At 47.1% G+C, this 26,212-nt stretch overlaps 1 protein-coding gene and 1 long non-coding RNA gene across 2 annotated transcripts in view; one reads left to right on the forward strand and one right to left on the reverse strand.

Moving 5' to 3' along the window:
* Positions 1 to 1,933: 1,933 nt before the first annotated feature.
* Positions 1,934 to 26,212, reverse strand: part of FER1L6 (fer-1 like family member 6) — a 136,169-nt gene continuing 111,890 nt past the window's right edge. Inside the window, exons 32-40 of the mRNA XM_004697400.2 lie at positions 23,854 to 24,024; positions 22,565 to 22,725; positions 19,567 to 19,709; positions 16,331 to 16,419; positions 15,789 to 15,887; positions 13,519 to 13,760; positions 13,170 to 13,333; positions 3,630 to 3,730; positions 1,934 to 2,194 (exon numbers count right to left, since the gene is read on the reverse strand). Of these exons, the coding sequence (XP_004697457.1) occupies positions 2,011 to 2,194; positions 3,630 to 3,730; positions 13,170 to 13,333; positions 13,519 to 13,760; positions 15,789 to 15,887; positions 16,331 to 16,419; positions 19,567 to 19,709; positions 22,565 to 22,725; positions 23,854 to 24,024 (1,354 nt within the window). The 3' untranslated portion in view covers positions 1,934 to 2,010. The remainder of the gene's footprint in view (positions 2,195 to 3,629; positions 3,731 to 13,169; positions 13,334 to 13,518; positions 13,761 to 15,788; positions 15,888 to 16,330; positions 16,420 to 19,566; positions 19,710 to 22,564; positions 22,726 to 23,853; positions 24,025 to 26,212) is intronic.
* Positions 2,137 to 26,212, forward strand: part of LOC123521439 — a 31,579-nt gene continuing 7,503 nt past the window's right edge. Inside the window, exon 1 of the long non-coding RNA XR_006679888.1 lies at positions 2,137 to 2,330. This is a non-coding gene — a long non-coding RNA (uncharacterized LOC123521439). The remainder of the gene's footprint in view (positions 2,331 to 26,212) is intronic.

Below are 26,212 nucleotides of genomic sequence, written 5' to 3' on the forward strand. Positions count from 1 at the left end.
GTATTGCTTTGATGTTTGCTATGCTAGTGATATATCAAATGATAGAGTGCATCAGTGTGAATGTTGAGCATATTTTAATGTTATAAATATTGTTTACACAACATAGGACCTAACTGCACATAAGTGCTACATAATTCAACAGTAGCTTGACTGGATTCATTCTAATGGTCAACTTATTCAAATTCTTGCACTTTCGTGGATCATCTGGGACTGGCGTTCCCATTCATTGCTTACCAATGTGTAAGAGCACACCCTGGCGTTGGGATCAATGCAGAGCATTGCTGGCCCTCCTGACTAGAGTTGCTGGATCAGCAGATGGGGATCTACAAGATAAACCAAAAAAAACCAAACTCACTGTCATTGAGCCAATTCTGGCTCACAGCGACCCTGTAGCACAGGGTAGAACTGCCTCTGCGGGTTTCCGAGACTATAACTCTTTATGGGAGTAGAAAACCTCCACTTTCGCCTGTGGAGCTGGCTGGTAGTTTCAAACTGCTGACCTTGCAGTTAGCAGCCCAACTTGTAACCACTACGCCACCAAGGCTCCAGGGTCTACAAGATGGTCTTCTCAAAATGGATCAGAGATCTGTTGTCTTCTCATAGACTGATCCTTGCCCAGTAACCATGGATAGCAGATTCAGTTGCATACTGGAGAAGATAGCAGGAGTTAGACTCACCTGCCCACCCCCACCTCCACTTCTTGTTTATTAGCAAGAAACAGTATATTCTCAAGAGACTCACTGAGAGAGGGGATTTCTATGACGTGGGAGGGACCATAGGAGGCATTTGTCAACAAAGATGTTGAAGAGGTAGGAGCCTCATAGCTGAAATAACCTTGGGTGTGGGTGCCCTCATGACCTAGCATGAACTTGATTTCTGGCCAGCACATTCTCACACATTGAAGCTGGTGTCACTTTCGCTCCAGGCCCTGCCAGTTCCCTTCCACGGCTGCACTCGCTCTTCCTTGGTTCCTGTTTGTTTGGCTTCCGTGAGTCTTGGCTTTGAATAACTTGTTGTGTTGATACCCTGAGCACATGCTTCCCTTGCTCACTGGGTAATCAGTCCCTGCATATCACGCTCTATGGGGACATTGAACTTGGTGGGGCCTCCACATCTAGCTAAAGAGAGAGAGACACACACGATCATATTAATAATATATTGCAACATTTTCACTTCAAAGTCACCATAGAACTTAAATCAAAATGGGTTTCTCCAGAATTCATTGCTTCTTTTGAACAGGTGCTACAAATGTTGAATTTAGTTTAAAAAAAAAAAGATGTGTATGTGGTCTCTGGATGGGAATTTCATCACTGAGGTATTGCAGGTGATTCATATAAGGTGTAGGAGCCCTGGTGGTAAGTGGGTTGCGCATTGGACTGCTAGCCTCAGGCTGGAAGTTCAAAATCACCTCAGGAGAAAGATGAGGCTTACTACTCCGTAAAGAGTTACAGTCTTAGGAACCCACGGGGACAGTTCTACTCTGTCCTAAAGGGGCGCTCTGAGTCTCTGATGCTTGCTCCAAGCACGTTCACAGCCAAAACAGGTGTATTCTGTAAACGGTAAAGATGAAACAAGATTCAGGTGTGGGGCGGGTTAACAGCTAGTTATTGGCTAAAATGTTTTCAGTCTACTTGCTATAAAACTTTGTTCTACAGAAAGTATCCCTAAGAAAATCGGAGACTTACACTTCTCAGGGTAAAACCAATGACGTAAAGGAAAATGTTCACCTAAGTCAACTTGAGGTCACCATTGATTATCAGGAGGGATGGTGGTAATTATTCTATGCTAGCTATACGATACATGTACATAAAAGCTTTCAAGTTTGAAAGGTGGTATGGGATTGGGTGGGGAGGGCATCCATCATTGGATGTAAGGGCGGGCTCTCGGCCCTTTGATCTAGCTCCTTGGCATCCAGTGTGTTGCCTGCCCACAGTACATGCTTTCAGGTGTTTGCAGGTCAGGAAAACGATGGACTTGGTAAAAAGGAGGGTCAAAACCCTCTACAGCCCTTTATGACCCCACAACAATCCTTCGGCTGATGGCTCCTGGCAAGGTATAGATGAAGAGGACCAAGAAGATGATGAGGATGATCAAAATGAAGCCAATGATGATGTACTTTTTGTAATTCTTCCAGATGAGATGATATAGGCACTTGAAGGGGCTCACAAACCAGGAGAAGGAGGTATCTGGGCGGCTGAGGAGGAGACGGAGAAAACCAGTTAGAGAAGTCAACATGCAGGAGCCTCACTTGGAGATGGAAGAAGCCCAAGCTGCCTGAAGCCGAACCATCTCCAATTTTGGACAACTGCGATTCCTGTATCATTTTCAAGGTTGGTCTGGAAGAGGGCCAGAACCTAGTTAGAACCCAGCCGGAGGTCTGGCCACCTACCGTGGGCCCAGCCCTAGCAACTCCAGGCCCACCGCTTTTCCCTAACGCTTCTTGACCACCCAGTTTATACGGACAGATTCCTCTCCTTTTGAATTCTTATCTCACCTATCACTTGACTGATCTGCTCTTGGGAACCTAACTTATTTGTCTTTTAGACATTCCTAACTATGAGTTTTTCTCATATTTTTTTCCCCTAAGCAGATCAAAAGTTCCTGGAAGGCAGAATTTATGTCCTATGTGTTTTCGGTGTTCTTCAAAATGTCTTTTCAAGTGCAAGGGCTTCACGAATAATGATGAATTCATGAATAATTAAGCACCCATTGTGTTCCCAATGACAGACGCAACTTAGATACAGAGGCAAGACTCTCATCTTGACATTGGGCTCTGGAAGGGAATAGGACAGGTAAATGGAACGGCTCATTTTGCAGACATATTTCATAATTATCCACCTACCTGTCCACTTTTTGAATGATATATAACACAGATTGAATTAAATAGGGTAACCCTTTCCTGGAACAATTCTATTGGAAATTTATCTTAAATTATTTTATGAAGGGAAAATATGTTCACACTGAAAAATATGATGCAGATTAAATGTTCAGTCACGGCAAGAGGGTGGTAACCAAGCTAATTATGGGACATCGTCATCAAAAATTTTCATTACAATAACTATGGCAATAAAGCAAAACTCAGTAGTAAAATTTTAAATAACATTACAAAATACAAACAAACTAACTCACTCACTGTCATCGAGACAGAGTAGAACTGCCCCTGTGAGTTTCCGAGACTGTAACTGCTTATGGGAGTAGAAAGCCCTGTCTTTCTCACTCAGAGCAACTGGTGGTCTTGAACTGCCAACCTTGAGAATAGCAGCCCAATGTGTAACCACTATGCCACCAGGGCTCCTTTGAATAACATTAGAGTATTTTTATAAGCATCACTGGGGAATAAAGAAATATTCTAGTGAAATTTACACATCAGAAACGACCAGAAAATAATCTATGTAAAATTATTCTAAGAAAGCTTAAATGGAGTAGGATTATAGACAAGTTCTTCAAACATTTGCCAAATCCTTCTGCAATGCTTTTAGAATGTCTTGCAATCAGAGAAACTAAAAGTGATATAGATTAGGTGCCTCCCTTGGGAGTTTTCCCCAGAGAGACCTTCCTTCGAGAGGAATGCCCACCCCCTCTGATCTTGGACCATCAGTCTGTCCGATTCCGTCTGTCATCCCACTCACTTGGGCTTGGCTAGAGGCTCCGGCTCTTTTCTGGCTTTCCCCACTGGGTTTTTCTCAGCCTCTTCTGCTGTCACGAGGTGGAATTCAGCTTCGACCTTGCCCTGCAGAGAGAAGAAAGCTTTAGTGTCTAGTCAGAAAGATCTCTTGGGGCGAGGTCAACCAGAGAGGAGAAGTGTTACGTGTTGGGGACTATCAGGGAGCATTGTGACTATCCGGCTGCTGGCTGCCTTTTCAGTCCTGGGAGCAGCTGATTTTAGGATGAACAACCAGACTCCTGAACTGATATCCCTGCTGAGGTTTATGAAAAGGGTGTGTGTGTGTGTGTGTGTGCATGTGTGCGTGCGTGTGTGCGCACAGCCACACGTGTGGTGTACTCAACCTCACAGACTCCTTTGTCTGCGGTCATGTGCTATCTGCAGAAATAATACGAATGATAGAAACGTTACAATCCCTAGGAAGGGGACTCTACACTCGAGTCTGTTTGCTCCCTTCTCTGGCAGTAATTCTCATGAGGAAATGGGTGGGTCTGGACCTTCCTTTACAGAATGGCTTTTCTGACATCCCTTCATTCCTTTCTCATACTCCACATGAATTGTTTATCCTTGTATCTCCCCTCTCTCCTCAGTCAGAAACAGCTCTTCTGATGTGAAACTTGTGAATTGTTTCCCATGTTATTGGCGAGGGTGGAAGCCCTGGGCTAATGAAGGATGGGTTGGAACCTCCGCAAAAGACTCGAGTCGATCTTGTGCATTCATGCGCTGCTTTCTGAGGCTCTCTGGGTGCCAGGCACTGTTCGAGGCACCGAGGCCTTAACAGTCCTTAAGGAAAGCAGCCTCTGGACCCCACGGGGCTCACATACTTGATGCAACAGATCCGCGCCTCTGCGGCCAGCTGGGCTTCTACTTCCGCAGAGCTGAATCAGGGGCGTAATTACATATTCAGAAAAGGGCTTATCCATAAAGCTCAGTCATTAGTCTTTGGATGCTCAATTTGTCCTGCTTGTCACAATGTCCTGAGTTTACCTTGTGTTTTCTGCCCTAGAACTGGGCGTAGCCACTTCTTCAAAGACCCCCTAGTGTCTTTTAGCAGGAAGTGGTATTTTGAAACCAGCTTGTACTGGAATGATTATACATTTGGTACTTAGAGTAGACGGAACTGAGATATATTTGGAAAAAAGCCCATGAGTCTACAATGATGCAAACAACAACCACAAACCCGTGTGTGTGTGTGTGTGTGTGTGTATGTGTGTATTTTGGGGGAAGATCATTTGCCACCATTTTTAGTCTTAAAATTGATGGTTAAGGGAGGGAATTAATACTTAGCATGTCTTTTGAGGAGGAGGTTGTAATTTATTGCTAGTTGATGAAAGCTCATCTTAACAGACAATTGGTAACTAATCCATGGACAGATATTGATAGATAGACCAAAGAACGGCAGTGAAAATGGAGAAAGGGAAGGAGTGAGGAATAAAGGAATGGCTAGAAAAAACATTTTACAGCCCCCCACATAGAGGGAATCCTGACGTGTGATGTATTTGAGTTACAACCACCTGCACTTACAGGTAAATGCATGGCTTCGTGTGTGTGTACCTGTGCATCTTAGTGTTAGTAACGTGTGCCACATGCAGCGTTGCAGTGGGGTTTGCTGGTGTTCTCCTTCTCATTCGCAGACTTTTTCTCACAGATGTTCAACATGATGATTTTCTGTTCAAAACACTGCTCTGTAGCAGGTTACGGAAGCAAACAAACAAAAGAGATGCTCGCCTTATGTCAGAAACAAGTTACAATGGAGCCCAAGGAATGGGATCCTGCCGTATCTCGGGGACTAACTATATACATTGTTGCATTCAAACCTTCTGACAACCCTGAAAGGAGGCAGTCTTTCCACTCCTATTTTACAGCTAGGAATCCAAGGGTTGGTGATATCAACTAATTTGTGTTATAAAACCAGGATCCATACCTAAGTCCTCTGCCACCAAATGTTATTCCTTTACTACTATATGTCCTTACATGACCCCTTTTCTGGAAGATTTAGCAGGGAATAAATGCACCTTTTCTGAAATGCTTAAGAGGGGCTGTCTAATGTTGCTGTGGCAAGGAGCCCTCGTAGCATCGTGGGTTATGAATTGCCTGAAGCTCAGGAGCTTGAACACACCAGCTGCTTGGCGGGAGAAAGATGAGGTTTTATGCTCCTGTCAAGATTTAGAACCCCAGAAACATGCCAGGGCGGTTCCACTCTGCCCTGCAACATTGCTATGAGTCGGCATCGACTCAATGACACTGAGTCTGCACTTTTGATGGCTCTGGTGTCAATCAGCATGGCCTTCGATCTCCACCCAGGGGCTGGTGGAATAAGATATGATAGCAAGCCCAGCCCAGGACCAAATAAAAAAGCAAACTCACTAACTCTAGTTTGACCCTTAGTGACACTCTAGGACAGAGTAGAACAGCCCCTCGAGTTTCTGAGCCTGTAAATCTTTATAGGAGCAGAAGGCCAGTCATTCTTCTGCAAAGGGGCTAGTGGTTTTGAACTGTTAACCTTGCAGATTGCAGCCCAGTGCATAAGCACTACACCACCAGGCAACCCAGTACAGGCATTGAGAGGATTTGGTGTAGACTAGTCTGCACTTAAAGCCAGGTCCTAAGATTTATTTAATTACTAGGCATGCGACCCTGGGTTAGTTACCTGCCCTCTTTACTTCTGACTGTCATGGGAGTATTTAAAGCATGAGCCACCTAAGGTTGCTTTGAGGAATACATGAAGTTGTGTGAATTTTGTCTTTCCACAAACGTCTGACAGCTCGCTCCTTTACAGTATGATGCCCGCTGTCTGGAAAGTATAGGGCCCCTCAGAAAATGTTGAATGATTCTCCCTCAGCCCTATGTTATGAATGGCAACGTGGAGTTTAAAGGCATGCATCTCCTGCCCTTACCAGAAACACCCATAGATCCAGAGTCCCACCAGGGCACATAACGCGAGGAATGGGGAGGAAGGCATATGAGAGTATTCTGCCCAGGACAGGCCTCATCCGTGAGTCTCATGAAGGGCTGGGACTGAGTGGTCCCCGGGGTGGCAGGAGGAAGGTCCTTACTGAGGGTCTGACACAGCTGGTTCCTCACCCCATCCTTCTCCCCATGGGGCTCCTTACATCCCCTTTCAGTCATCAGAATTCATCCTAGCACCAAGCAGAGATTTTAAACTCATACTGTCCTGCAAATGTAGTTTTAAATCATAGCTGGGGCAGCGGGTGGGGGCGAGTTGACAGTTTCAGAGGCAGTCTATTCATTCAGTGACACCCGTGGGTGGAGCAAAGCGGTAAGGAAAGGTCGTGGATTATTATGTGGAGGGAAAACAGCCCATCAGGAAAGGGCAGATACTATATGACCCCACTTAGATGTAATAAGCAGCTGTATAAGAGACCAGGGGTTTTTTGGTAAGTGGGAGGGAAGGGAAAGGGGGAGTCATTTTATGAGGGGGGACTAAATATCTGTTAATAAGAACGTAACAGAAAGGCTAACAGCTGCACAATGTGATGAATGCCATCAATGTCGCTGGATTATGTCAGTAAATGATGTTGAATCGGCTAATGTTTTGTTGCTACATACATTTGCTTTTGTACTAAACCCCACTCTGAATTGGTTGCACTGCATATACCATTTATGGCTTCAGACTTGACTAGTGGCTGGCTGGGGAGGCTGCCGAGTGAAATGAATAGACATACCTTCTAAAGCAATAATAATGGCTTATTCCAATTGCAAAATATAATAGTTATGTGGTGTGGGGTAAACATTGGGCTGCTAACTGCAACGTTGGTGGTTCAATCCCCCCAACTGCGTTGCAGAAGAAAGATGAGGCTTCCTGCTCCCGTAAAGATTTACAGTCTTGAACACCCTATCTAAGTTTGCTATGAATTGGAGTCAGCTAGGTGGCACTGGGCGATCCTTCAGTGCTATGTCATGAACACACACAGAGTTTAATGGGAAATAGCTCCTGCCCATACTGAAAACATTGGCGGGGGTGGGGGGGCCTGGAGGGGGTATCCCATGGATCCAGGGTCTCCTCCGAGAGGGATGGGAAGAAACGGCAGGTCAGCACAGGACATTGGTTCTGCGCAAAGAATAAACCTCCCTGGTGGGAGATGAGGCACTCACTCATTCATGGTGGGAATGCCTGCTGATCAAATCTTTTAGAAAAGGCACTTTTGTATACACAAACGACCTGATTAGTCATCCTCTACATCTAGGAATTCTGAGGAGCTAGATGAAGAAACTAATTCAAAATTCAGAATTGTGCACAACACACCGAGCTTATTCTTGGGATGCTCGGACTTGTCTATGTGACACCAGGACCTGGCTCAGACTCGTCCGTTCTCACTCAGAGCCCCCGTGTGCAACAAAACAAAGCACTGCTGGTCCTGCACCAGCCCCACCATCTTTCCTGTGTCTGGCCCATTGTTGCCCATGTGTCCTTCCATCTCACTGAACGACTTCGCCTTTTTCATGAACTCTTTCCCAAGGAGGATGCCCTTCTTCACTGACAAGTCCCTCCTGGTGCCATGACCAAAGTCCACGAGATGACGGCTCACCAGCCTCTATCCTAGGGAGCATCCGGCCCTACTTCTTCCAAGACAGATGTAGTTATTCAGTCCTGACATACTCAGTATTCTTCATGGACACCACAATTCAAAGGCCTCAATTCTTCTTCAGCGTTTCTGACTCATTACCCAGCTTTTGCGTGCATATGAGATAATTAAAAATACCATGCTTAGGTCAAGTACACCTAAGCCCTCAAAGTGACATTTTTGCTTTTTAACACTTTGAAGAGGCCTTTCACAGATCTTTCCAATAGAAGATGTTATTTGATTTCTTGATTGCTGCTTCCAAGAACATTAACTATAGAGCTAAGTATAATAAGATCCTGGATGACTCCACTCTTTTCTCCATTTATAACCCTGTCATTGATGGGTCCAGTGTGGGAGTTTGTGTTTTTAATGTTGAGGTGGGATCCATAATGAGGATTGTAGGCTTTGACCATCATCAGTCTGTGCTTCAAGTTTCTCAAGGTTGTGTTGTCTGCCTACTGAAGTTGGCAATGAATTGTCCTCTAATCCCGGTGCCGCCGCCTCCATGCAGTCCAGCATTTCAGATTACTCACTGAGCGTTCAGATTGAATAAGTATGGTGGAAAGCATCACACACTGGCATATACCTTTCCTGATTTTCAACTACCCAGTGTCCCCTATGAGGTTAGAAAGACCAGACCGCCTCTTGGTCTATGTTGCTAGAAATGTAGACATTAAATTACTTCTGTTGAGGCTTTAAAAGAAAATGCTGACCAAGTGACTAAACAGTGGAGAAAGGGCAGTACTTTTTATGCAGTGGCAAAGAACTTGTCTGGGTTATGTTCAAAGGTTTGTAGGAAGGTAGAACTTATAAACGATGAACTTGGATAGCAGGCTGAGGAGATTTCTAAGCAGGTTCTTAAAGGGGCTGAGTCGTTTCTTCTTGCTGCTTAGAGTGAAATTAGAGACGGAAAAGCCAGATTCAAAAATGAACTGTGCAGGACAGAAACAAAACTTAACCATTTAGAAAATTCTGTTGTACAAACTAAGAACACACGAGGTAGAACTTGCACCAAGGACATGGTGTCACAATCTTTTCTTAAAGAGAGAACACCGGAGACTGATGGCTCTAACCAGCTACCACAGCAGATAACCTGTCCGCTTAGCTCGAAGGGGACAGAGAAAGGACGAAAGGAAAGACCGCTGTCTGCCTCTTGGAATGCTACAGGCAGAAACAGGCCAAGAAGCAACGTCTGATGTCTTCCCAGAACCGAATATGATCATCCTTGGAGCGGCTCAGAGACCAGCAGAACTGCTGGACAGAGCTCGACAGGCAGGGCTTTCTTCATTACACGAGGTGGAGTTTCTAAGTCCCCCTATGTCTACAAAGGTCCGACCTTCATTGAGCGAGTTTTGAGTGTGGGCTGCTGTGTCAGCCTTGGGGATGGGAGTGGAGCTGCCATACCTCAGGGTCAGAAGCACGGGACTGACTACCTCATGCCCCGGGACCAGAATTGACACTCAGGACACCTGGAAGGCAGAGTGGAAGCCCAGGGTTGAAGCAAATTCCTCAGCACACGTTTTCTAGCCTTTTCCTCTCACCAATGTGGTTTTCCACATTAAAAATTTTTTTATAATAAGCTCTTGTGATCATCTTTTGAGTTAATCTATTAAGATCATCCCCAGAGCAGCTTCTGGGTTTGAATTGCTGACCTTGTGGTTAACAGCCTCACCTGAAACCCACTGAATTTGCCATCCATGACTTAGACTAACATCAGATGGCGTAGTGGTCATGTGTCGGGCATGCTAACCAAAAGGTCAGCAGTTAGAACCCAGCAGCCAACTCCACAGGAGAAAGAGAAGGCTTTCTACTCTTGTAAAGATCACAGGACAGGAAAGCCAGGTCTACTTTGTCTTGCAGGGTCGCTATGAGTCAGCACCGACTCGATGGCAGAGTGTGGACTCAGACGACGACTAGGTTTAAGTGAGTGATCCCAGCAGAAACTGATCACTGCTTCTCACACTAAGCTGGAGGCACATGAAACTCCCTTTTTCGATTTGGTTGCTGACGACGCCGGGACTTACCTGGCTAGCAAACTGTCGATGTGAATGACTAACCAGTAAAAGGATGCTTCTGGTTTATAGATCCCTGAGGAGAGATTTTCCCTGAGGATTGCTCTCAGGAGTATGATTAATTGGGATACGGCACATTAAACGCGTTTCCCCAAGACACATTCAATTAGAATTCCCTTTCCCTTCCCAAGGGTACCTGCAGGCAATTCCCCTGGAGTTGTTTATCACATACTTGCAGAGACCACCCTTCTGGCTGGAAGCGGTGTGATCCAAACGTCTACATGACATGCTTGGTTGTACAAATAAGACCTTTACAAATGAGCCTGGCGGGCGTCAGTTCTGTAGACCAACTCCTTCCGGCCTGCGAGGGTCTAGCAGGAGAGGCAGTGATGTGCAGGCAGACTGCTGGCTTCAGAGGTCAGAGACCAGTCCGGCCGGAGGTGGGATGAGGGAACGCTGCAAAATGGCACCATGGTGGCCCCAAGCACAAGCCGCCCAGCTCACAGATGTGGAGACCGAGGCTCTGAGACCGGAGGGGCTCCAGGGAGTGGCCGGGCACCACAGCAGTGCCCCATCACTCACCTCATTACTGTGGGGGCATCTGCTTGGTACACAGACTCCAGGGGCTACGTGCATTTACTCTCTCTAGTTCACAGGTAAGGGACCTGAGGTTCAGGGAAGCAGAGTATGTCGTTCAAGGGTGCATAGCCGGTCCCACTAGTGCTGGCTTTGAACCCCGGCTGAGCCTCTGTGAAACGCCTGCCCTGGGCCATGCTTGCCGTCAAGTTGGCTCTGACTCATGGAAGCCCCAGGTGTGCTCCAGGTAGAACTGGTGTCCTTGTCTACCAGTGCTCCAGGTAGAACTGGTGTCCTTGTGTGCCTCAGTGGATTCCAATGCCTACAGATCCTGTAGGCTAGGGTAGAACTGCCCATAGGGGTCCTTCGGTTATATCTGTGCCTGGTCTTTCGTCTCTCGGAGTGGCTGGTGGGTTCAAACTGCCCCCTTTGCTGAAGAATGATGATGGGAGAGGTGAAAATAAAACAAAAAGCAAAGAGACGTGCCGTCCGGTCCTCCTTCACACTCATCACCTAAAATCGCCACACTCCTGAGAACGCTCAGACAGCCTTCCACCCAAACATGACACCCTTGATGTCCACAAGCCCTGGGTGCGATCCTCAATCAGTCGAAAGACGCGCACACTCATGAAGAGGGATCCTGTCTGATGAGGACAGAGTGCTGGAGACCATGTGGCCCCAGCGACTCTGCCAGACCAGAGGGGACTCTCGTGGACTCATCAAAGCCACAGGGCAGAGAGACTGCACAGAGCCAATCAAGCTAGACAGTTAATGCCCCTTTAAGGGCCTCCCCTCAGGCCCAGCCATTACAAAGCAATTAGATAAAAGGACTCCAGGCTTGGGCGATGCAGGGCCTGGTGCCCTCCCTGTGGAGAGAGAGGAGGGGGAGGTTGTGCAAATCACTCCAATTCTGGCTTCAGGTCATGCACACAAATGCTTCTATTGGTCTCTGTCCAGTCTCGGCAAATAGTTTGCTCCCACCTAACTGGCCCTTCACCCCCACCCTCCACCCCCCAACCTGTCTGCAGTCTCTGATGCTCCCACCATCCATGGCTACCTGTCCTTTATCCCACTTCTTCAAGGCCAGGCTCTCTGGCTTCTAAAGTAACATTTACAACAAAACAGACCAACCCGTGGCTGTAGAGTTGATTCCTCCTCATGACAACCCCAGCGTGTCAGAGTCGAACCGGGCTCGGGGGTCAGCGGCAGAGAAAACCGTGCAGAGGGGCAGTTCTGGTCTCTGTCAATTTCACCAACCCCTGAGATTGTTGGGGGCAGGCAGTGGGAACAATAAAGCAAAGCGCTGAAGAGACTGTCTTCCTAGTGTTTGTGAAAAGGCAGGTGTTCTTACAGCACCCACCGGCCACACTGGCTGGACCACGTGGACAATGGAAGGAGAGAGTAAATGGCTCTTCCTGCTGATTTCCTCTCCAGGCAGCTTTAAAAAGACGGATCAATATTTAAATGGAGTCATGTTGAGAGTGAAGGGTATGAGGGTGTCTGAGTTAGTTAATTGTGCCAGCCTGGCCAATAATCACATGTGGTGCTGGTTGAAAGGCGGAGGGATAAATGGGTGGTGAGCCTCGGCCTTTCGAGTTCTCGGGTCTCTTGTTTTGTGATGGTTGCATCGGGTGCAGCTGCCTTAGCAGTTCCCTGCTTCAGTTTGCAAGATGGATTTCCTACAAGGAGAAGCCGCATGGATCTATCCCGATGCAGCCCTGGGTGCTGGAGCAGCCTTGTGGAGACCCCTGCCAGGGCTGGGATGCTTACACGTTCATGGACTCAGCTTTCCTCCTGCAGTCGGCATCATTGCCTCTGTTTTGTGAGGTGGAGGACTTTGTGGACTGGTGTTGGGTTAATGGGTTAATGTTGGACTTGTGGGCTTGGGCAGCATTGGGTTGGGATGTTTTCATGATGCACCTTTTCTTTACATAAAACTCTCTCTTATACGTGAGTCGCCGTGGATTTGTTTCTCCAAAGTACCCAGACTAATACAGTGTCACACTGAAATTACCCATCTGTCAGGACCTTGTGCAAAATTCCAAAAGAGGTTGAAGAAAAAAATTAATGCTAAGGGCTTAAGTTTAAGACCAGAGGAAAAAAGAGAAAACAAAAATAAAAACACCCCAGCAGAGAGCTATTAAATCAAGTATGCAGGAAAATGGAACGCTTAAGGCATTGATAACATTTTCAAAATGTGTGCTTCCCAGCAGAACCTTTGCCGTCAATGCTCTGTGTCACTTCCAGGGCTTGACACTCACCACACAGCTCTCTGAAAGGGCACATGGTTCCCTGGCTGCCCGCTCCCAGCCCCTCCGGCCTGCCACTCACTGTGAGCTCTTTGCTTTTGGCAAAAGGCCACCAACCCCGCACACGCTTTTGCTGGAAGATGGAGATCTTGTTTTCCTCACTTGTGTTTTCGAACTTGCTGAGCTCGCAGGCTTTGGCAGACTTGGCTGCTCGAGGGAAACTATTCAGGTTCATTTCCAGGGTTCCTGTGAAGAGATGACCAGAAGAGCTATGGAAGAAGTCTGAGAATCCATTGCTCACCTTCCCCTTCTCTCTCTCTCTCACTCACCCACTCACCTACCTATCATTCACTCACCAAACCACTCACTCACCCATCCCACCCATTTATCCACTCATCCACCCAACCACTCACTCCTTCACCCTGGCTTACCCAGAAAGTCGTCTGAGGACAGCCTCTCAAAATCCCAAACCTGGAGCACCAGCACAGCTGGAGTCTTGCACTCCATCTTCTCTAAGGAAAAGATGTTCTCCCTCTTGGTAATGACCATTTGTTTCTCAGCTGGGAGATACTTAAAGGGAAACAGGAAGCGCCAGTTGAAGTTGCCCTCTCCGGTCAGGGAGTTGTAATGCACGTCTGTCTCCTGCTTGTCGTCTTCCAAGCCCTTTATCCACCTGAATGACGATAGAGAAACCCAAACACTCAGAGTACGTTATTTGGGCTTTGGTATGACCAAGATTGATTTAGGTCATTTCCATATTGTCACGACTCACAGTCTCTAAATTACAATGTTCCTCGTCTCGAGTGAAAGCTTCCACTGAATCTATAAATGGAAAATCGGAAATTAAAGGGCCGGGAATAGAAGTAAGGTTCTCATTCCAAGCCAAGAAGGGAAAGCGTCTCCAATTATTCCTGGGTGGACTTGAAGCCCCTGGAAAGAGGGAGCACTCAGGAAATGCAAAGGACATTTCCATCCAACGGCCACTGAGGACCCTTCCACGCCATCCTGTTCTCCCCGTAGACGATGGAAGTGTCATCGGAGGCATTTCCTCTCACGCTGGGAGCACGCCTGTTCCAAGTGTTAGGCTGAGATTGCCCACTGCCCTGGGAGTGACGCCAAAAGAAGCCTCTGAACTCACTTTCCTTCGAGTTTCCTTCCACCTCGTCGTTCTCAATGACCAGAGGCGAACAGGAAGCCTGCAAAGCATTCTGTGTCTCGGCCCCAGTGGGAGATAAAACGCTTAGTTCCCTACGTTCCAGATGGCCATCTTTTTAAACCAGTAGACTAGTCAATGAAAAGGTCTAAACTTTCATTTATGCTTTAGCACATTGCAAAAACGTAACCTTTTATTAAGAATACTCTGCTAGTCTTTTCAGATATCAATGATCGGGGAATTTTGAAAGTTCTCAGAAAGTTTAGGTAGTCAACATTTCATTGAATTAGAGGAAACACTCAGATGCTCGCAAGGAAAATATGTTCCTGACATCATCATTCTTTGCAAACTGACGAAATAAGAGAACTATTTGACACGAAAAAGGACTGTATCTAATAAATTGAGTAAGAGAGCCTCCTTTTGTGGAGTTTGGGGTAGGAGGCCTTTGTGGTTCAATGAGTTACTTGATGTGGCTCTTCTAGACATAGTCTCTGTAACTTTGACCAGCCAACTTTGTCCTGAGGGGTCTGGATAAGAGAAAGCGGGCAGACATCCTGATAGAATTATAGGATTCAGTTGTGAGGGATGGTTAACAAGGTTGATTACATTCATGTGGGTATTGGTGAATTTTACTATCTTGCTGGGTTCAAAGTGAGTCATCTCAGAAGCAGGGAGGGAGTTCTTGCTACCATGGAGAGAAGAGTCAGGAATGGAGAATGCCCTTGGGACCTCAAGATCCCTGGGCATTGAAGTCCCTTGTTCCAGGGACAGAAAGCTGTGCAACCAGAGAAGCAAAAGAAGAGTGGTGGAGGAGCAGCTGCAGCAGCAAAACCAAGAGCCCCAGCATGAGGCAGCTCCCGGCCCATGGAGCAGGTGACACTGAGCGCCATCAGGGAGGAGGTTTGCTTGTAGAGTTGGGTGCCTCCAGGCACTTAATTGGGGAGCTACGTTTGCTGCCCTATAGAACTAGAGCTGAGTGTCTTCAGCCTGAGGTTTATGGTGGAGTAGTGTGCCCTCTGGGCATTTATCAGCAGTGTTACAAGAGCTCTGTAACATTACTCAAGCAGACAAGAGGTCAAAGAGCCCTGGGACTGAGAGGCCAAGTGCTAGAGAGAGGCAGCCTCCAGGCACAGCTGAGAGGATGCTGTCTTGACTGGAAGAACTGTTTCCTGAGCATTTCTGTTCCTGAATGGTAACCGGTTAACTTCATTAGTAAATCCCATAATTGTGAGTCTTGCCTGGGAGTTCTGTCTGGCCATTGCAATGAATTATCAAACCCAGCAGAGATGAAGACAGTGCTAGAGGAGGGATGGCTAGTGTCAGAACTGCTAAGAAGGCTGGGATGTGGAGGCATGTCTGACCACTGCTGCATAGGAATTGGCCTTGGGCTGATATGTAGCTTGATTCTCCTTCCCCTTTGTGAAATTTGAGGAGGTCTGACACTGTGCCCCAAACCCTTTCTACAATTTTCCACGAAGAATACATTTGAGTAGGATAAAGAGGTAAGGAGGGGAAGGAAAAGGAGGATGGAGTTGTCAATGAGCTTACCCTTTAACATAAATATCACTTGACTTTTGTCCTGTGAAGAAATTCTCATCCTCTAAAATGACATCTTCAGTGTTCCAGATGGTCACCCTCAATTCATATCTGGGGTCAGAGGAGGCAGTATTAAATTGAAGACAGTATAAATGCTGAACGAACTGGTATCATTGTGGTTCTGGTATTACGATGGCTTCCCTCAAGTTTTATAAGTTTAGAACTATCAACACTCAAGGTCTTGGTTTAATCAGAACTAAATGTCCCAACTGGAGATGAAGGATACAGATTATTCTGCACTGATCTTCCTTCTACCAACAAGCATTTTTTTCAGATGAGTAATTTGAAGCTCAGAATCCCTTACCATCAGACAAAGGCCACCATTTTTAATCACCTACTCCCCCTGTGGCTATTTCCCACCTCTTGCTGTAACTGACCAGGTAGAAATGAGAGCTATGATCAAATACCAAAGGATTAATTGAACCAGTCAGATATCATGACTTTTTTGTGGGCTACCATGTCTGGTCCTTTAAAACTGGGTCCAATAGGCTTACCCTTTGGGTTTCCTTGGTGCAATATCAACAGGAGGTCCAGGCTGAGTCATATCCTTGGGAAACATATCCACCCACATCTGCAAGCGGCCCTTGGGAAGAAAAGAAGACCTCTCTTAGATTTGGAAGAAGGTGATTGGGAAACTAAGGACAATGGACCATTCCTGGCTTTAAAAGATTCCTTGACTACAAATAGGCCGCAGGTACAGCTTGGTAGCTTTATAAATGTACATTATGTCTGTTGAAGGAGCAGAACTTAAATTCTTATTAGGAATAGTCATGGTATGAATTAAGGGCATACAGAGGGCAAGCAAGCTCTGAATGAGCATCCTACTATGTGATAGCTACAATGCTGTGCACCTGACACACATTATCTTGTTAACGTGTGCCATATTTCCACTGGGGAGATGCCATTATTCCTATCTAGCAGAGGAGCAATCATCATGCTGGTGGTAGTTACATAATTTGGTGTCAATTTGAGAGTATTATGAGTGAAGGGGTGGAGATCTGGCCTGTCAATCAAGATATAACCAATGAGGCCTTTGTGCGGGCCTGGCCTTCTGGGAATTTTGGGAATTCCTGTATTTCCTCCTTGGAGGTGGGAGACACACACTCTCTCCTCACTCCCTTGGAGATGCTGAAAAGACACATGGCGCTACGCCTGGGAACTGGAGAAGCCACATAGAGACCCCTGCCAGCGCTGAGATGCTTACAACTCCACCGGATCCAGAAGATTTCCAACCCTCTGGCCTGTGATCTTCCTGTGTTTGGTGTCATCGCATGTGTTTCGTGAGCCTGAAGAGGACTTTATAGATTGGTATTGGACATATGGGCTAATATCGGACTTATGGACTTGATTTAGACTGGGCAGGGATGTTTTCTCAATGTTCAATTGCTCTTGTATATAAAGCGTTTTCTTATATACATGTGCACATTTATGAATTTGTTTCTCTAGTCTACGCAGACTAACACATGCCCATGATTATACACCCAATATGTAGCACTGTCTGGACTTAAACCTAGCCTGCTGGCTTTGCTGTCCATGTGATTGTTTCAAATGTTGCTTCACATCCATGAGCTCCTTTAATACACACCACAGCCATGTTTCGGTTTTTCACATAGAAAATGAAGTACCAGGAGATCAATGTTGTTTGAAGTCCTGTGGGTGACTAGTGGCAGCATCGGGCATTTCACCAATGGAGTTTATTGCTTTGAACCAGGGGTCCTCAAACTTTTTAAACAGGGGGCCAGTTCACTCTCCCTCAGACCCGTTGGAGGGCCGGACTATAGTTTTTTTTAAAAAAAAAACTATGAACAAATTCCTATGCACGCTGCACGTATCTTATTTTGAAGTAAAAAAAAACGGGGAAAAACACTTGGCGGGCCAGATAAATGTCCTTGGCGGGCCACATGTGACCTGCGGGCCATAGTTTGAGGACCCCTGCTTTGAACTCCATACTTCAAGGAATTCAAAACCCCATGTGGAGAGATCAGCTATGCTGTAGATAGCCCAAGGTCTCTTGGCAGCTCTGGCAAGAGGGTGAGCGATTCACAAGGGCTGGATGGTGAGGGAGACAGTAATGTGCAGGAAGTGGACTTAAATCCTACATCATAAAGGATATGTAGGATTTGGGCGAGAGGAGGGAGATGTGGTTACAAAAGAAGACTTTGCAAGGGAGGAAACGATGTAGGCAAGGGCTTAGCATTTGAGAAAAGAATAACCAACTTAAAGGAGGCTTACAGTTCTAGGGTGATTTGCTTTCTAACATTTACCCTTAGAAGAATAACCAAGTCAGTGGAGGATTATAGTCCTAGGGTGTTTGGCTTTCTAAAGATCGGTACCATTCACCCTTAATTCAGAAGTCATATCTCACAGGCTAAAATGAAATGTCTCAGTAACACAAGATTTCAAGCATCTGGTAGTGAACTCCAGCAAGCAATTGTAAGTGTTTACATCTGATAATGATTTACCCATTCATGGTGCTTCTACCCAGTCTCCCATTTGGGCTACACCCAACACTAAGGATCCCTGGTGGCACAACCAGTTAAGCTCTCAATTACTAACTAAAAGGTGGGTGGGTTGAGCCCTCTGTGGAAGAAAGATCTGGTGATCTCTATCTGTAAAGATCACAGTCCAGAAACCCCTATGGGGAGATTCTACTCTGTCACATGGGGTTGCCGTGAGTCAGAATTGATCCTACCACACAACCACCAATAACACCCAATACTGCTGAGTTTGCAAACTTGGTGTTCCTGCCCCATCCACATAGAGTAGTCTGTGTGCTTTGTCCAAGTTAGAGAGTAAATGCAGATCGGGGACTCACTTGAGTTTGCAGACAGAGTGTGAGCAATGGACTCAAATTGCCCTGATGAAATCCAACTCTACTACTTCCCTGAACCTCAATTTCTTTACCTTAAATGTGATGATCATGATGACTCTACACAAAGGTTGTACTCAGGAATGAGAATAGGGTGAACTTCACATACATATTTGTGTAGGAGAACACGTATCTGCCCCTCGTACCAATTGAATTATTAGAAATGCTCTTTTATTCCCCAAATGGGCCCAGGCTGGATTAAACATTATATGGTCATCCTAACTAGACTAAATAATTTATGTGCAGGACCTAGTAGATAAAAAGTTCTTACTAAAGTTAATCTTCTTTTCTCTTTTGACCCCCTAATTGAGCTCTCTGGTCATATTTCCCACACAGCCTTTTCTTAGCAGGTCCTCCGGGCAAGTCATCACCGACCATTCCCTGGGAAGTTCTTCTGTGTGGTTACAGTCACTTTTAGACAAGGTCTTGGGCATATATCACGAGTATGGAATGTTCTCAAAAGCCAGAATGATTCCAAAAGCGTTGGATCACTTCAATTATAAAAAGGAGAGCAAAAACAAAATAAAAAACTCACTATGTCCAACACTATCACTCAGGCAACCTTTCTCACCCTTGGCATTTTTTACATTTTAGGCTGGGTTTTTCTTTGTGGTGTGGAGGCTATCCTGAATTGTAAGATGTTTTGCCTTTACCCATTGGATGCTAGCAGCACCCTGCTACCAGTTGTGACAACCAAAATGTCTCTAGATTGTGCACCATGGTCCTGGGGAGTGGGTGGCAGAATCACTCTTGTTTGAGAAGCATTGTTGTGAGGCACACAAGATTGATTTTGAGGAGAAAAGTGGCATTCTGTGGGTTGAACACACTTCATGATGTCAGACCATCTTGCCTGATACCTACCTGCTCCATCCCTGGCTTATTCTTGTGGTACAGTGGCCGAGTTTCAATGTGCTCAGGGACAAGTCTACACCCAACCTCTGAAATCTCCTCCCATGAGTGTAGAACCTTCAGAGCCAAGTGCTCATGGGACTCCACAGTGTCATCTGCACGGAGGAGGGAAAAGTGAAGAGTCGTTAGGCGAATCTCGCAAGAAGACGGTCATGGGTGATCAACGTGTTTTTGATGACTCCCTAAAAGGCTCGTTTAAATATTCCAAGGAGCCAGGAGAAGAGAGAGGCAGCCATAGAGGAAAAGGAAGAAGATTTTATAGAGGGCATAGAGTTATGGGAAGGGGAAAGAGATAGAAATGAGATGGGTCCACTTCTCACTCACTCTTCCTGAGTCTATCCCAACTCATAGCAACCCTATGGGTCAGAGTAGAACTGCCTCTGCGAGTTTGCAAGGCTGTACATCTTTACAGGAATAGAAACCCTCGTCTATCTCTTGTGGAGTGCCAGGTGGTCTCAATCGGCTGACCTGGCGATTAGCAGCCCAACAAGTCACCCCCTACATCAGCAGGGCTCTGGGTCCACTGTGGACCCCTGAAATCAGATTTCTCAGGCTACAAAGGGCAAGCTTGGTTTCTTGGTATTGCACAAGGTATGTTTCCTGGAGATCCAAACTGGCTGCCAGTGCCAGAGGACCAGGGGGCCTGGGCCATCAGAGGTGGTCCTGTGCTCGGTGGTGAACTGGCCACAAAGTGTGTGTATACTGTCCCTTGGCTGTCTCTTGTCTTATCTCAGTATTGCCTGAGACCCCCTCCAACCAACACCCGCTCTTGGGAGAGGCTCGCCAATCTGTTATTAACCAGAGGATTTGGACTTGCCATTTTGGTTTCAAAGCTATTTTTACTGCACCTTGCAGGGAGTATTCCAGAAAAAGGCTCGCTCGTTCTCTCTCTCTCTCTCTCACTCTCTCTCTCTCTCTCTCCCCTTCAGTCCCTCCCTCATTCTGTCTGCCAGCCTCTCACTCTCACATTCTTTCAGTCTCTCTATATCTCACAAAATTTCTCACATGGCTATGCTAGGAAATAAGGACCAACCATGATTTTAAAAAATAGAATTTATTAGAAAAATGTCAGGTAGAAAGCAGACACAAAATAGGACAGGCATTGCTGGAAGAACAAACTCTTTCTGACAAGATTTAGAACGGCCCGATGTGATGTAGATAAAAGTGATTGTCACTAGTAAGGATAGGACAAAGGGAAATCACACAGCAACAGTAATTGCAACCAGTAAGACCCAACAAAGGAATAAGCCGTCGGCCAAGGAAAGCTTTGTGGTAAAGCTCAGTCGGTTAAGAACTGATTCGCATGAAGTCATTTCGGTTCAATGTTGGGAGGGGATAAGATGTGTTGACACTGCTATTCTGGTGGTGTCATTTTCACCCCAAGAACCATTGGAAGATTCTTGCATGTGGGCTCGTGAGGCACGTCATGTTGGCCAAGGAGCTCAACTGCCTTAGAAGAGTCTGTTGTGGACACAAAAAAAAATGTATATTTTCTTAAAATAAATTGGTCCATATGTCCAGGGTGTACCCTGTAAATATCAGTGAGCCTGCATGAAAGAACCTTCAGATGGTTCTTGGGGGTGGAAAGTGACCAGGTCAAAATAGCTGTGCCAAAACACCTTACCCCTGTCTTATACAGGGATCTTTGCATCATAGCTAGGGAACTTTATGCATCAAATTGAGAGAGTGGCCTTACGGAAATTGTCCTGTACCGATCATAAGGAGACCAGGCTTGATGGTCGGATAGAGACAGGTGCGACCCAAACTCCATGGCCCTTAGCCACCCTTCGGGTCTGGGACTAAACCCATGCCCCTGTTAGAATAATCAATGATAGACGAGCAAGACGTAGCACTGACCCAAGGACAAAGTTGAGGGGGCTAAGAAAGGGGAAGGATTGGACCCAGCCAGGGCAGGACGTGGGAGAAGAGCTGGTCCACTCGACAGATTGCCCTGCATGAGTGAAAACGGATTGTGTATGAATTGCTGAATGTGAAATCAATGAGCTGCTCTCTCAACTTTCACCTAATTCATAAGAAAACGTTTTTACGAAATGGCTGAGTCCCACCAATAAAGTCAAAGGTGGCATATTTTTTCCCCTCTCAACTTAAATCTACATGGAATCCTACACGGCTTATTTCTGACACGCCCTAAGATGCTCACATGGAAAACCTGCTTCTTGAAGTTGAAGTGCAGTAAATTGAGATGACATTTATGGAGGCCATTGGGCCTTGTGCAATTATAGTTACACCACATAAGCTTCATGTTAAGGCTGTTGTCGACCTCTGACACAAAAATCTGACACCTCCATCAGAAACATGGATACGGAAATTCCTGGTGGCATTCATTACCATGACCGAAATGGACCCACTGTAAGTATCTAAAAATAGGGGGTGGCTTCATTCCATAATGGCAGGGTGACGAAGTGGGATACGATCAGTGATCTTTGCAAGGAGCAAAGCAAAAACCATGGAAACAAAGAGAAGGGTACCAAACGGCATCAATGCCCCAGCTCGGATTCTGCAGCAATGTAGCATATCACACACACAGTCTGTAAGGAATATTCCAGCCTGGTCATTGCTAAGTGGTTTTTATTACTCTCCTACCCCAAGGGAGCCCTGGTGTCATAGTGGTTATTTGTTGGGCTGTGATCCTCAAGGACAGCAGTTTGAAACCACCAGCCACTCCGTGGGAGAAAGATGAGGCTTTCTATGCCTGTGAAGTTACAACTGCAGAGCCTCACAGGGACAGTTCTACCCTGTTTCACAGGGTCGCTATGAGCCGGCACAGACTCGGTGGCAAGGAGTTTGCTTTGGGGTTTCCTTGTCCATAGTCCCTACAGCAAGCATGCACTGCCTTTCTAACTCGATGACCCACTGGCCCCTAGCCACAAACACCGCTGGCCTCCAGACTCCCAAAGGGACACCAGCAGGGTGCTGTGTGGGGAGTTACCCGTGTCTTCCTCAGTGAAGGAGGTCTTTCCAGCAAAGACCTGGTTTCCTATCTGTATCTTCCCGGGGAGAAAGTAGGGCCCGTCCAGCCTGTTGTCCTTGCAGAGCTTGGTGAGGATCTCGGTGGGTTTGGACGTGTCTCTCCAGGCGTTGTAGCCGTCTCTGAAAGTGGAGGGAGGACAGGTGGGGTGAGGGCTGCCCACTCACGGAGAGGATGCTCTGAGTTCCTATCGACTGGGCCGCCACCAGACCCAACCCGCTCTAATTTTGTTCGGAGTTCCTCTTCCTGTCTTCTGGATAGCTGTCTAGTCTAGCCAACCGGCTCTGCAGGGGCGCAGCTTCCGTGCAAGGCAGGGCTCAACCCCCAAATGCTTTGCAGTCAGCGTTTGGCTCTGGTTCTGGCTGGAGCAGGACAGCCACCCAGCTACTGGCTGCTCTAAGGGGAGGGCTTCACGCAGCCTCACAATTCCTCTGCTTCTTACCACTTTCTCCCGCTTCCTCACCCAGGAATCATATAGACTGACGTAACAGGCAGGAGTCTTAATAGTTTGTTACCCTTGCCTCTCTCTATTCAGTGATTGGAGGAGCCCTGGTGGTCTCGTGGCTACAAGGTGGGTTGCTAACTGCAAGGTCAGCAGTTCAAAACCACTCGCTGCTTCAGTGGGAGAAAGAAGGGGCTTTCTACTCCCATACAGAGCTACAGTCTCGGAAACTCACAGGGGAAGTTCTACCCTGCCCTGCAGGGTTGCTACGAGATGGTATCAACTCAAGGACAGTGAGTTTGGTTTGGGCTTTTGGAATCCGTGGTTAAGGTGCCCTGGTGGTATCATGGGCTAAGCCTTGGGCTGCTAACTGCAACGTCAGTCGTTCAAACACACTGACTGCCCTGTGGGAGAAAGACGGCTTTCTACTCTGTCAAGAGTGACAGCCTCAGAAACCCACAGGGGGCACTTCTACCCTGTCCTAGAGGGTCTCCACGAGCCAGAGTTGACTCGTGGCAGTGAGTCTGTGGTGGTGCCTTTCTGAATCTTTCCAATTCCCTCTTTCGTGAAACGCGCGAACGAGCAACCAACCAGCTGTTTGGTCAGAAACTATTCACTTACAATCAAGAACAAACAAAGTTTCCCCAGCCCGCCTCTGCTGCTGGCACGGAACCTATTTGAGCTGTCAACGGCGGGCCTTGCCTGGCCTTCGGAGAGCACGGACCATTGGGACGCAGTGTCCAGAGCCCCGAGGGATGATGTCAACCATGGACCCCCAGCACATGTTCTCATGGGAAAGCACACTCACATCTCGTACTGACTCTGCAAGCCGCAGATGGCTCGGTGTTTACTGTAGAAGCGGTTTTCCAGGTCGATCTTGGTCTCTCCAATGAGGTCATCTGTCCCAATCATGTCGTGGTCATAGATGAGGACGGAGAGCAGAGACTCCTTCGGGAATGTGGCCTGGATCTCAAACGACCTGCAACCCAAACAGAGGCTCCAGAAGTCAAATGTATTTGGCCACACAGGGAAACTTTCCACAGTGGCCCCAGGCCCCTGGGGGTGCACTCGGCCACTAACCAGAAGGTTGGCGGATCGAATCTACCCCAAAGCACTGCTGAAGAAAGGCCTGGCAGCTTGTCCCCATGAGGCTCATAGGCAAGCAATCACTCTGGCTCAGTTTGACTCAAACACACAGGGTCGCCATGAGCAAGGGCCAACCAGATGGCAGCCAACCCCAAGTTTTAAAAGAAGAGGGTGGGTTCTCGTCATCCATGCGGGAGAGGTGGCCTCGACTCCTGGCCAGTGCACCTCCAATGTAGCCACTACACATCTAAATTGCTGCAATGATGGGGAGGTTTCCCGTGGTGCTCCTAGAATAACACCGACTAGGAATAAAGACCCGGGAATCAACTTCTGGAAAACCCAGCCGCTGGAAACCCCCGGTCACAGCAGTCTGATCCGGGTGGCATGAGTCAGGGGCCGAGCCCCCGGCCTGGCTCTCCGTGCCCAGCGCCCCTGCAGGTGGCCTCAGTTTAATTTTTCAGTGAAGTGCCAAAGGCCTTCAGAAAGTTCGTGGAATCATAGAATAAAACAATAATGAATTTTCCCACAAAAATTTTAAAGCCCTCTTCTACAACCAATTTTCAAGTTCCTCTATCAATTTTCAATAGCTAATAACCCCTTCCCCGTGGGCATGTTGTGACTAAAATCACGAAGGTGATAACGTGAGGGAGAGGAGACACCTTGGGTCATGTGGGCAGATTCCAATCTTCACTCCAGAACGTCAGCTTCCTGGTTGTATGCCTTTGAAGCAGGAGTCCTCTTAGCCTCCTTCTATATCAAAGGGGATTTATGTCTTCTCTATCAGCTAGGACGGGGCTGTTTATATAAAGAGTCCATGCTTGCTCTATAAAGCTCACACTTTATTGCCAGGCACTGAACTGGTGGGCAGCAAATGGCCCTGCCTTTCCCCCTCCATCGCTGTTTCACCAGGGGAAGACCAGGGGTTTGTTTTAAGGGAAAACTCTATTGAGGATGGAAAACCATGTCCACTTAGACTGGCTGCTATCTTACAAGCCTTTCCATCTCTGCAATGCTGGTGCAGAAAGCGGATACATATAAAGCATCACTCACTCCCTTTGAGTCCACCCCAACTCATAGGACAGGGTAGAGCTGAGTTCCAAATCTTGACAGGAACAGAAAGCCACACCTTTCTCCATGGGAGTGGCTGGTGGGTTTGAACGGCTGACCTTGCTCTTAGTATCCCAACACACAACCCACCAGGGTTTCTACTTGAACTCTGGAACGCAGAATACCCAACTCCTCCATTTTACAGATGAGCAAGACCAATTCCGACTCATCGTGATCCTGTAGAGTTTCCATGCTGTAAATCTTTATGGGGGCAGAAAGCCTTATCTGTCTCCTGTGGAGTCATTGGAGGCTTTGAACTGCCATCCTTGGGGTTAGAAGTGCAATGCTTAGAATGCCGTGCCTCACCCAGGGTCCTAAGGCAAGCCCTCCTGGGCGAACACAGGTTTACTGACTCTTAGATCAGTGCTCTTTCCGCACCAACACAAGGTGTCTCACAGGACTGCAGTGCAGCTGGGTTTCCTGTGGGTTCACCACAGCAGTCAGTTCCCACACAGGAGCAGGGGCTACCTGAGGAGTCCATTCTGAGGAAAACCCGGTGGCCCACCGTTTCTCGTCTAGCTGTCCAGGGACAGGAAGGGGCTGGATGGGTTCCCGGGGGACAGAGAGAAGGAGAGATCAGGGGAGATGTGGCCTCATTCTTCCATGGCCTGCCTGGACTGTCGTCCTCATGGCCAGGCCCACTTTGTCCTTGTGTGACAGGGACAGCAACCCCCTCATTGTGTGGAGCCAATTAACCCTCCCCAGAGAGAGGAATGTGCAGCCACCTGCTTGGCAGCCCAGTGATGGCATCTGTCTCAGGGGGTTCTCCAGGCAGGGGAGAGGAGGGGCAGAGAAAAGTCCCAGTCTTTTTTTTCTTCTCTTTCTTTTGAAATCATTTTACTGGGGGCTCATACAACTCTTATCACAATCCACCCACCCATCCATTGTGTCAGACACATTTGTACATTTGTTGCCATCATCATTCTCAAAACATTTGCTTTCTACTTGAGCCCTTCATATCAGCTCCTCATTTT

This window comes from Echinops telfairi, unplaced genomic scaffold, assembly GCF_000313985.2.
Source record: "Echinops telfairi isolate 266 unplaced genomic scaffold, ASM31398v2 ScPeMD7_1;HRSCAF=3_0, whole genome shotgun sequence".
In the NCBI taxonomy this organism is placed as follows: domain Eukaryota; kingdom Metazoa; phylum Chordata; class Mammalia; order Afrosoricida; family Tenrecidae; genus Echinops; species Echinops telfairi.